The sequence below is a fragment of the Atta cephalotes genome (assembly GCF_000143395.1).
Source record: "Atta cephalotes unplaced genomic scaffold scaffold00014, whole genome shotgun sequence".
NCBI lineage: Eukaryota > Metazoa > Arthropoda > Insecta > Hymenoptera > Formicidae > Atta > Atta cephalotes.
In genome coordinates this window covers 1,998,417-2,010,817 of record NW_012130078.1, presented here as the reverse complement: position 1 = coordinate 2,010,817, position 12,401 = coordinate 1,998,417, and the positions used below count along the sequence as shown (strand labels likewise).

Genomic DNA, 12,401 nt, shown 5'->3' with positions numbered 1-12,401 from the left:
TTTGGTTTTGTGATTGGAGAATTTTAGTCGCTATTAATTTAAAAAATATTATAGCCTCAACATTTTTGTATTTTTGACTTAAAATTATCACAAGATGTGTTCTTAAAGAGGTAATGTAATAGTTGCAGGATACTTTCTGTACATAAATATTTCATGAAAGCAATATAAGATTATTAGTGAAATGAATAAGGACAATGATAGAGAACAATAATATGAATGTTCTCTGTTATGAGATGTAGTAGCAAAAAGTTACGTTAAAATTAAGTATATAATAGATAAGAACCTAGATTATCTGATAACTTTGCATCAGCCGACGCAATAATATCACCTTATACAGCTTTACATTAATTTTGTGACTCTTGCATTTTGCGAAAGCTGCTTATGATTATTCTGAATATTTAATGATACATTACGTTAAATTCTGAATATATTTTATATAAAACTACACAAAGTTATTAATATCTGTATAAAAATTTTAGGTATTTATAATAATTCTACATTTAGCTCGACATGCGATTCGTAGCTGCTGTTCGGAAATAAAATTATATAATCTTGTTAATTAATCGCGGGCAAAAAACTAATGTATGCCATAGAACGTAGTTTGTGCATATCATGAAGATATCATCTAACAACTAAACTAATATTAAAAAATAGATTGTACATATGTCTTACGTGTAACAGAAGAAAATAAATCACTCGCTAGTTTGATGTGATTGACTGTTCGCAATGTATTTCACAATCAATAATATGAAGTGGCTTCACCTTCACCTTATAGTCAACGCACTCATTCACGCACATCATCTTTCGTAGAAATTATATAAAAGGTCCGCTTTCTTAAATCAAGCGATGATTGTACTTCAAGGACTGCGTAGCGCGGATTATCGATTAGTCCTTTACGTGCAAGGCTATTGTTAATATTAATCGGTTCATCGGATTAGCGCGGCTTTTAGATTGATTAAATTATACTTGTGTACGTGAGGCACGCAAATAGACCTTGATCGAAAATTATTAATATTTCTTTAATATTTCTTTAATGAATAATTCATAATCAATTATTTAGTCACCTGAGTACAATTATTTTTGATACTGTGTGTTTAAATATCTACTTTTTTCTTTTACAAACTTAGAATCATATGTTTACTATAACGAAAATATTGCATTTTTTATTAAAATTTTGTTATAAGAAAATATGCAGCTCGTAAAAAAGTTACATGAAATATTTGTACTTTTTAAAATGTATATTTCTTTATATATCTTATGCTACTTTATGCTAAGAAATAAGGAAATATTTTTCTATTTCCATGCTAAGAACTTACAAATTATTATTGCATCTAGTAATTGCATCTAGTATTGCTCTTCCAAAAATAGCAATTTCAGAAAAAAATGGGTGTACGCAGCAAGAAAATATTACACGTATATGCTATATACCTATATCGTCAGTTTTTTGTTATTCTTTTATTAATTACAGTTCAAAGCTCAATTCGCATGATGAATCGAATGGTTGCGTTACTAGTGGCAGCTATAATTGCTGTTACAGCTATACATGCGGAAGAGGTACGTATAATAATTCAAATATTGCATATATTAATCCATTTCCGTAATAATAAATAAATCAAGTTTCCAATGCATTATAATGTATGCGAATTATTATCGTGATAAGCGTTGATTATAATTGGTAATGTGATATAGTTCCAAATTAGATAGCAATCATTATGTGACATTCATGCATGGTGATTATAGTGCAACGAACAAATCGGAGAATATATAAGTGTGCTCTTAAAGTAAAAAATTTTATCTTTGAATTATCTCTGTATTAATGTAAAGCTTAAAGAAGAACATTTTGAGAATATCTCGAAAGTTATAATTATTAATTTTATTGGAGAAAATATCATTTTATTTTTTTGTTCTCTTATTTCAGTAATATTTTCGCTTAATTTTTAATTAAAAATAAAAAAGTAAAATTATTATATAAAAATCAAGGATCTAAGGAAAAGGGATCTTAATTGAATTAAAAAATTAAAGATTTTAAAAGATGATATCTAATTAAAAAATCCCCTTTAAAAAAAAGAAATTTTGTTTTCATTGAATAAAACTCTTTGCTATTTTTCGAAAGCAGTACAAGCTGTTAGTAAATATATTGATCGTATTAAATCGATTCGATTAGGAATTGGTGGCGGTCGTCCATCTGGTATCATTTTCCTCAAGAAATGTCACGGGTAACTTGAAGATTGTTCAAACTCCCCTGGACGGACCCGTTACAATTACTGGCAAGATCTTCGGACTCACAGAAGGATCACACGGTTTTCATGTGCATGAAAAGGGAGATTTGAGTGAGGGTTGTAAATCCGCGGGAGCGCACTTTAACCCTGAGAACGTGAGCTCCTATAGCAGCCTATCTTTATATAATTTTCCTGTGCGATCCATAATAATTAATTCGGAATTAATTAATTACCACAAGTATAAAACACTTTCAATTTATTGAATTTTCTTAGAAAATACAGTAAGGAAAGAAAGACTAACAAAATATTAAATTATGAAAATAAATATTATTTTTCAATAAAATTATTTTTAATTTATTTTTCGTTAGCTGTAGAATATTTATATCAATTTATGGAGATGTTTTATACTTAATGTCAAGACTTCTTTTTTCTCTTTTTATTATAATGTATAACCTTTTAAAAAATTTTTATTTTTAATAAAATTCTATCTCTTGTTCTTATTTTCTTATTTATGATGAAGTTCTCTGCTTTTTAACTTCTTTGCTTTATGATAGTTTTTTATTAATACTACTTTTTCAACTACTTCGTGCTATTAACTTGTTAGAACACTCACGGCGCCCCGGAAGACACTGTCAGACATGTCGGCGATCTAGGAAATATCGTGGCCAATACTGAGGGAGAAGCGATAATAAATATTACTGACAATATCATTTCGCTGAGAGGATCGAATAGCATCGTGGGACGGTCCATAGTTGTACATTCTGATGAAGACGATCTTGGCAAGGGCAATCATTCTCTTTCTTTGACAACCGGAAATTCTGGCGATCGCTGGGCCTGCGGTGTCGTTGGCATCGAGTAGGTTACGGCTTTACAAATATATTTCTGTTATTTTTATTTGCATTTTGTGTTATTAAATTTCCATACGATTTTTTATATTGACGTATTTTCTTCACATAATATAAAATTTACAACCCTTAATTCTCATGTAGCATCTGTTATTCATGATGCAATAATTTTCAAATTTCCGATAAAAACATTAAGATGTTTTAATTTTATTTGCTTATTGCTTATTTGTCACTAAATTCTTATATGTTCCAACTTTGTTATATGTATATAAGTAAATGTTAAACAAAAATATTACTACAGATAACAATAACAGATAAAAAATGTACGCATTTAGTGCAACTTTTCTAATAGACTAGAAATTGAAATTGAAATTAATTGGATTGGCGTTTTATCTACCAAAGCAAAATATTATTTATTTAATATTGATTTTCTTTCTTCTGATTGGTTAAATTCCAATATAATCTCAATCTCAATCTCTAGGTACAGGCGATAATGATATTTGTAGTATATATATATATATATATATATATATATATATATATTTTTATAATATTTATGTATAAGTAATATCTCTATTATATTATTATAATGATGATATTAATATTATTTATACATGATTATACGGAATAATCTTAATATCTTTTTACGAGAAAAATAAAGTTAAACAGTTGCACCTTACTGTGTTCTGCACATTACAGAAAAATCTGAGGTACTTCGAAGAAAAATGTCAACAGTCGTTGGAAGAGAAACAAAAAAGGATCAATACTACTCGTAGATTTGATTAGGAATTTGCTCTGTTTAGAATTGACTCAATATTGTTACTTTCTATGTGATACTTTCTTTATGAAATGACTTGTTGTATACATTTTATATGATTTGTAAAAGAATTTTGTCATTTGTAATAAATTGAAATGGATGTAGAATTATAATAGGAACGACACGTACGCTATGTAAATGTGTTGTAACTTTTTTTCTGTTTGTGATTCGTAGCGTGTCTATGTTTTGTACGTAAATTGTTGATGATACATTAACAAATGTTTTGTTCCTCTGTGTTATTTCCCCAATATATCCCCTCTTGTTCTACCTGATCGCTTTTTTGTGCTTTGATAAGAAAAATATCAATAATATGTTTTTAAAAATATATATTAAAAATATATACTATGCTGTAAGCGCAATATGAAAATGCCTCTATAAATTATTTCGCAATCATACACGTTTAGATCTAAATAATACGCGCATTATATACTTTTGTATAGTTAAGAGAGAAAGCCGATTAATTTGCATTTTTCTCGGACTATGTTTCCATGCTAATAAAGTGCGCCGTGATAATATTTTAATAATTTATGAGCTTCCTCTGCAAAATTGTAATAAAGTCTGGAAAGTTAACATCGCCGTTTTCCATAGCGATTATTCAAAAGTAATATCTGAACAATCATATAATAAATATAAATGCAACTTATATTAATCGCAAAAATTACTAATATATTTTCTCTCTCTCTCTCTCTCTCTCAGAATACAGTAAAAGATTTACAATAACAATATATAATTATTAGAAACAAAATATAAAATTTAAAAAATAATTTTTTAATAAACTTAATTTTTAAGCATTACGTTATTATTTAGCATAGAATCTCAGTTACCAACATTTTTAACATATTTTACGTTTATTTTATGTTTATTTTTTGTGTCCATTGCCATTATATTTGTTGTTTGAGTAATACCAATAAATATTAATACTTCCAAGAATGTTTGCAATATTTATTCTGCTTGTGACTACCGTACACAATCGATTCATATAGAATTTGCAATTCAGATTTATGCGATGTGTTGAAGTGTAGTACGTATTTCATTTAAATGTAGATACAAATCTCAGGTCTCACCGTGTATTATTGCATTTGCACGTAATTAGATACGTGGCAGACACATGCAGGCGCGTTTGCGACGCAAAATTTCGCAATAATGTTCAAACGTCGTGCATTTCGCATAATGTTGCGCAATTCAATTGAGAATACAATTATCGATTTCTTCAATGTTGTTGTTTCTAGGTCATCATACGGCAAGTGGAATTCTGGCTCATTTACTACGCCGAGCGTATCGATCCTTGTGATATTCTTTCTCATCGCAATACATCAACACCTCAAGTTCTAACTCCCATGGGAGCTTCAAGTAATTCCGTGTCTTGTTCGAAGATAAGTAAATTACATTTGCATCTTGAGCTCACAAATAGCGAATGCTGCGACCATCGATTATTCGTAACAATATCAGCAGTAACAAAATTTTAACTACTGCTACAGAACGTCACAGAATAGCGTTATGTCAGCGATCGTTAATTATTTTGACGTAAATGTGACTTACTGGCCGATTACTATAAATCTCATTGCAATAAACCGACCAGTAGTTCGATTTTTCATGTATTGATGAATATCAAACTATTTACAATATATCAGATTGATATATCGAAAAATAAAGTTTTTCAATTAAATTTTTAATTTAATTTAACTAATAAATTAACAATGAAAAATTTCGTATTTATATATATATATATACATATGATTTAATATTGTGCAATATTAATATTTAGCAATAATACTTACAATTAGAAATATTTAATTCACCATAAGTCTGAACGTAAAATGATTTGCTCGAAACACGTCTAATATAATATATGTACTATAATTATAAATGTACTGTGAATTACAATACTACGTATAACAATTTGCTATTTTGCATCTACTTAATTAATTAATTAATTAAAAACGTATATAATAAGAATCAACTTATAAGTGTTATTTGTTATAGGATAGTCAGTTTCATTATTTGTATCCTTAATATAATATGAGGCTACAATTTCTATATTTGTAACATACATTTTTGCAGCATCTAGATTTATACATATAATTGTAATTCATTAACAGCTATGTTCTTCGATTTAAAAAAAAAAAAAAATTATATATATATATATATATATATGTTAATCGATAAATTCACTTTATTCTATGTACAACTTTTTCGACTGATGTTTCTTTATTGTAAATGTTTGTGTAATAAAGCTGTATTTAAAATTAAAATAAAATTCTTGATTAATTGTAAAAATCATCATCTTGTTTTTTACTATGATCAATCTCAACTGTAATTGTAAATCTAATTGTAAAATTATTTATTAATAAAATTTTAAGTAAAGATTAAGAAATCTTTTTAAATAAAAATTGGAGTACGAGTTTAGTGTAAACACAGATATATGTGTTCAAATTTAAACATTTTAAATTAGACTGTTCAACTTTCTTATGAATTAATTATTTTATTAAGAATAATTACGCACTTGTTGCTCTCTTATACTCTATATTAGTTCTATTCTAATTTTGTATTTATTTCAATTTTAAGAATTTTTATTTGTTCGTTTAAGTCATTAAGATGTTATTAGTAATATTAACACACTCTATTAATAATTCTATTAACTATATAATAAATAACACATAAATATCAAAAATATTTTTTTACATGGAATACACGATGAGCAGAAAAGTTGGAAAAAGAGGTTTTCATGCAGCGTTGAACTTTAAATTATAACGTATTATCACCAGGCATGTACCATTACGTGCAGCTACCTGAGGAATGAGCGTAATATCTATATTTACCATGTTCTCATTAACTTATATAGGTAAGTACGTTTCCACAGTACGGCACGAAACTGCGGATTTACGCGAATCCTAACTGTATGTGAGGAATAAATTTTTCTAAAAGTTGATAGTTCTCTTTTCTTCCCCTGATGGATTTCTGACTCATAAGAACAGGTCACAATATCATGAAGTAAAGTTAATAGGTACTGAAGAAATGTACTATAGTAGAACTTAGTGACTATCCGTCCCAAATTAAGATGAATAGTCCTAAATTTTAACTCTGCATTTCATTTATTACAATGCATCTCAAATTTTGCCTCAAATTAAGAACATGATTATAAATTGTTGCTTTTTTAAGTCCGACCGAAATTTCGGTTTCGGTTTCGATCAGTTTCAGATAAAAAAAATCAAGGTTTCGGTTTGATTTCGATTTCGGCCGAAATTAAAAGAAAATTTCGATGGATAAACGAAACTATACAAATTTGCAATACGCCGGTGAGGGTTCAAAAAACTATTCGTTTTTAATTATTTACTCGTTGATTAAACTTAATATTATTTGAGTACAAACTTTGATGTGATCTTAATAATAATTTTGATTTCTTTAAAAGTTGAAGATGAAATATTATCATATTATTATAGTTAGATATTTTAATAAAATCTTGTTTTTTAAAGAGTATATAAATTTATCATGATTTCTGAAAATCATATGGTCTCTGTAAAATTAATCCAAAAATGTCGATTTCGAGTCCAGCTGAAAAAAAAGTGACTCCGTTAGCTTCTCTCTTTCTCTCTCTCGCTTCCTCTCTTTCTCTCTTTTAGTAAGACTTATCTAAGTTTCGGTTTTAGTTTCGTTTCCAACATAAATTAAATGACAATTGAATATTCATTTTCGATTTCGGTCGGAGATCAAAATGTGGTTTCGGTCGGACTTTACTTTTGTAAAAATAATAAATATGAAATAATAAATGAAAATAATAAATAGGGAATATAATTTTCAATTAATATATGAAGAATTTTCTGATTTTTTTTTATTTTTAAAAACCCAGATATTTCATATTCATAAAATACTTAAAATATTTAGTAGAAGTATATAATTTTTAAAATTAAAATATGCTCTCATAACTTACGTAATTTTTGTTGTGATCTCTTATATTTTAAGTGTTATTACAAATATAATAATATTATATTGTTTTGTTAGCAATTATATAAAAAATATTTATTAAAGTTTAATTATGACAATTAATATTAAATTTTTTAAAAAGGTTTTTCTTTAAGGAGTCTTTAAGGAGTTGGTCATCTTAATATAGATTCCTATCAGATGGATCGAATCGTGAAAATAAAAAGTCGGTATGCTCGTAAATAAGTCGCCTGTGACCTACTTTGCACCTTCTACTAGGTATATGTAAATAACGTGGTATTATTGAACTGTGAAGAACTTTCGTTTAACGTGATGTTCACGCGCGGTTGTCTAATTTCTGATAAAATTATAGCGGATTGCATCCGTGGAGAACGCTTCACGCGCAATGCAATTCTAAGTAATGCATTTGGTTAGGTAATTGAAATATTTATATGGAACAACATTCTGCCATTCCGTAAATTGATGAAATAACATGCATTATTGTCACTTGTATGAGAAAAATACATTGTTAAATCCATAATGTCAAATTATATCCAATTTCAATTACTTTTAATCGTTTTTATTTTATCACTTTTTTTATTTGATTAAGGGGATTTTAAAGACGACTAGTCACAGTGTAACTTACACATACAAATGATTTACGTGTCATTATACACATCACTATGTATTACTACTACAATATCTCATGCACACATACATATAAATTTTTATATAACAATAATATTTTAATTAGACGTTTTAATTAGACATTTAAATTGAATTCTACATTGGAACTCCACATTGTTTCTTTGTGCAAACTATTGGTTTGAAGACTACTATTTCATAAATATAGATTGCACAGCTTTTATATGAAGTTGTTATTATGTGACATATCTAGAGCGTCATATTGCACTGAAAAGAATTTTAATTTTGAAATTTGTTGATGTTCTTGGCATAAATTCTCTATCTCACAAACATATATTAATGTGTATATTTTAATTCTAAAAAAGGATTTTCAAATCTGTAAAACAGGCAAAAAGTAATTATTATACAAACATTGTATGGTTAAGGCCCAGTTGCATCAATATCACTTTGATTTTAAACAAGATTTAAAACTCTATCTGTCTCGTTTTTTTTGCCAAAAAAAAACGAGACAGATAGAGTTTTATATTTTGTTTTTAAAGCCAAAAAGAGACAGAGACAGAAAAAAAATTTTAAGCCTCACTTAAAATCAAAGTAACATTGGTGCAATCGGATCTTAATCGGTAATACAGATAGCTTTAGGATTCCCTTAATTAAAACAATGGAATTAAATTTAAATAAAAATAATTTATTTCTTTTGTTTTAAAATAATAAAGTTAAAAAATTTAATTAAAAAATGTATTAAATTTGACTCAAAGAATTTTGCACCAATCGTATATGAAATCGATTCCCAATGAAATCAATTTTCTTCATATATTGTAGCTTATGACTTGCTAAAACATATAAGATTTAAAGCAAAAAAGTGAAATTTTTGATTCACCTATAGTCGCCAACTTCTTACCATAAAATATTCAATAACTCTGGAACGACTGACTCAAAATGAATAAAGTTATAGTGCTTTGAAAAAGCTCTCAACAAGTGCTATAAGAAAAGAAAAAGAAAGTAGGGGATTTCGCTTAAAAAGTCTGAGAAAAGTCTTTGCCCTGGCCTTAGCGATGCCATCCAAAGTTAAACTGACGAAGCCAGTGACTAGGTGACTTTTTATGTATAAAACTATATTTTGTTATAGAATATATAGTGCATTTCCTTCTAATATAATCTAGGATCAAGATCAGGACATGGACGTGATAGGTAACAACCAGATCTATTATATTATCGAAGCTCAAACATATATCATAATTTCTATTTAATTCCTACATGATTTTTGCATATATTTAGTATGAGATATAATTGCATTTTTGTATCAACGAAATGAATGCTAATGAATATAATAATATTTTGTGAAATATTTCAATCTCATAAAAAAATAAAAAAATGATTCCAAGGATTTGAATGTCTAATGGGTATATGTAGAACATAATGAGATGGTCTCATTTGGTTCGTACTAAGAAAAATAGTTAGTTTAGTTGAAAATGGACAAACCAGAAGATTTTGATTTAAATTAATTAGAATTTCGATTATTTCAACTAGAATTTTAATAAATTTAACCAGAAAATTTTCTAGTTGATTCAACCATAGTTAAAAATAAAACTTTTTAATTAAATCTACTAAAATTCTAGTTGAAACTGCAATTCTGATCGATTTAATAAGAATCTTTTGATGTGTCTATTTTAACCAAATCATTTTTCTTAGTGTATCTTCTTCAAATGTCATACGCTATCTCAGCACGTAAGTGCTTCCCTCTTATATACCTTTGCGCGTATACTGATCGTACACAACGTATATGTTGGATCTATAATTCAAACGTCGATTCCGAACGGCAATTTTTGGTAGGAAGGTTTCCTGGGCAAGTATACTACTCGCCCATGCGTGGCAATAGCAAATCACATTATTCGGTGATTTGCCATTGCCTTCCGAAAAAAGCTACGAGTGTAAGAAAATTTCGATTCTGCCGGGGTTCGAACCTGGAATCTCGAGTATATCAGGCCAGTGCGCTGTCTGTCACACTCACGTTTTCTCAATGTATAGGATATTCTAAACAGTCTTTGGATTATAACAGATAGTTCCCACGATATGAATAACAGCTTATTAAATTTATTCCGTTCATTGATTTTCATTTATAATTTACCGATTTTTTTATAATTTTGATGTTTTATATTCAATTGTTAAAAATCTTAATGAAATAATACTGAAAGGGGTCAATTGAAATTAAGGAAGAAGTCAATTGATATTAAGGGAATCCTAAAGCCATCTGTATTACCGGCTAATCATAATTTTTGTATAACAATTACTTTTTTCCTCTTTTACAGATTCTTGAGATTTTAATTTCAAAATTTTTTATCATTCTCGCAATAAATTCCATCTCACAGACACGTATTAATTATACTTTAATCCTGGAAAAGGATTTTCGAATCTATAAAAGAGAAAAAAATAAATCCTTGCAAAGCATGCAATTTCAGAAGAAATATTTTTTTCTACGCTTTGAATCTTAATTTCACAAACTCAATATTGTTCATTTAAGTAATCTAAATCCCGTCTCACGCTTATTTTTAATCTACAAACTGTAAAAGAATTTTTATATCAAGCAAATATTAACCTCAGGTGACAGTTGTATTTGTCAGAAAAAGTAAAAACTTTTTAATTCTTTTCCAATTTTCTCATGAAATCGTATTTTCTGGGATTTCTTTTTACGCATTCCTTAATTTTATAAAAAAATTTTACAATCCGTAAAATGAATTCGAAGATTTCTTTTAAAAGGTAATCATGGTAAAATAGGACGACTTTAAGATTCCTCTTAAGGAGAGGAATTATCCGATTTCTAAACGATGAAATCTTTTTTATGTATGTTTCATGTGTATATGTTTTGATATTTTGACTGAATCATTTAGTCAATGATATTAAGCAAACGTTTATTTTAAACAAATCTAATGGAAAAGTCGTAAAATTAAAAAGTAGCCACAGTTTTGTCAAAATCTGATTTTTTATTGCAATTCTTTATTATTTAATAACCTGGATAATGAATAAAATAAGCCAATTTTGACTAAATCAATGAAATCTTTTATATGCATGTTTTTTTTATGTGCAAATAATTTTTATGTGCACATTTTTTAATTTCAAGTTGAACTAATAGAAAATATTGAAAATTGCAATCAAAGATTAGATTTTGACAAAATTGTGCTACTTTTATGTTAATGCAATTTTCAACATATCTTATTAGATCAGATCTTATTGATTCAGTACATTAAAACATTCAAGAAAACATGCACATGAAAATGTTTTATCGTTTAAAGCAAAAATTCGATAATTTTATCCTCTCCTTTCAATGTGCATTTCATTATTGTTTATTACAATTTCAGTAAAACATTTTTATCAATTGAGTTACCATTGTTTCTTTGAAGTGTGACAATGTAATATTAATAAAATTATATGACCAAATGAGATAAATCCGGAGAAGGGAGATTAGTAAACGAAAAACATAAAATTATTTGTTAATAAATTAATAAATCTTATTAATAGTATTAATATATTAAATATTTCTTAAGACAATACAAATTGCTTTTAATTATTTAACTACATAACGTAACGAGATATTAATTAAAGCACTGATCGTTTGAAATTGTTTATTATATCGGCACAAAATTTCTATAAATCTCAAAAGACAAATCTTTGATTTATAAAGCCTACATCTAAAGAAACTTATTAAAAAGATTACTAATTTAATTAATTTAGAAGTCACAAAAGGTCACAAACTGTTAACGTTTTGTCAACATGCAAAGTTATGTCATAAAGATAAGTCCACTGAAGAAACCTGCTATATAATTTTTTGAATCGTGCGTCAATTTCGAGCGAAGAGATGTTGTGATAGAAGCGAATTGTCTCAGATCGATGGTCTGAGGTAGTTACGAATTAAAGAGGACTCTCTCTCTCTCTCTCTCTCTCTCTCTCTCTCTCTCTCTCTCT

The 12,401-nt window shown here is 27.5% G+C and overlaps 1 protein-coding gene across 1 annotated transcript; it reads left to right on the top strand.

Annotated features, from left to right (window-relative positions):
• The first annotated feature begins 1,485 nt into the window (after positions 1-1,485).
• On the top strand, positions 1,486-3,078 carry LOC105617755 (superoxide dismutase [Cu-Zn], chloroplastic-like). Its single transcript, XM_012199309.1, has 3 exons — positions 1,486-1,554; positions 2,165-2,374; positions 2,824-3,078. The coding sequence occupies exons 1-3, from the start codon at positions 1,486-1,488 to the stop codon at positions 3,076-3,078; spliced, it is 534 nt and encodes a 177-aa protein (XP_012054699.1).
• The last annotated feature ends 9,323 nt before the right edge of the window (positions 3,079-12,401 follow it).

Excerpts from the sequence above, each read along its gene's own strand:
- LOC105617755 (XM_012199309.1), top strand. The coding sequence starts at position 1,486 with ATGATGAATCGAATGGTTGCGTTACTAGTGGCAGCTATAATTGCTGTT. Across the intron at positions 1,555-2,164 it reads CAGCTATACATGCGGAAGAG|GAATTGGTGGCGGTCGTCCA; the intron begins GTACGTATAATA and ends CGATTCGATTAG. Across the intron at positions 2,375-2,823 it reads CGCACTTTAACCCTGAGAAC|AACACTCACGGCGCCCCGGA; the intron begins GTGAGCTCCTAT and ends TTAACTTGTTAG.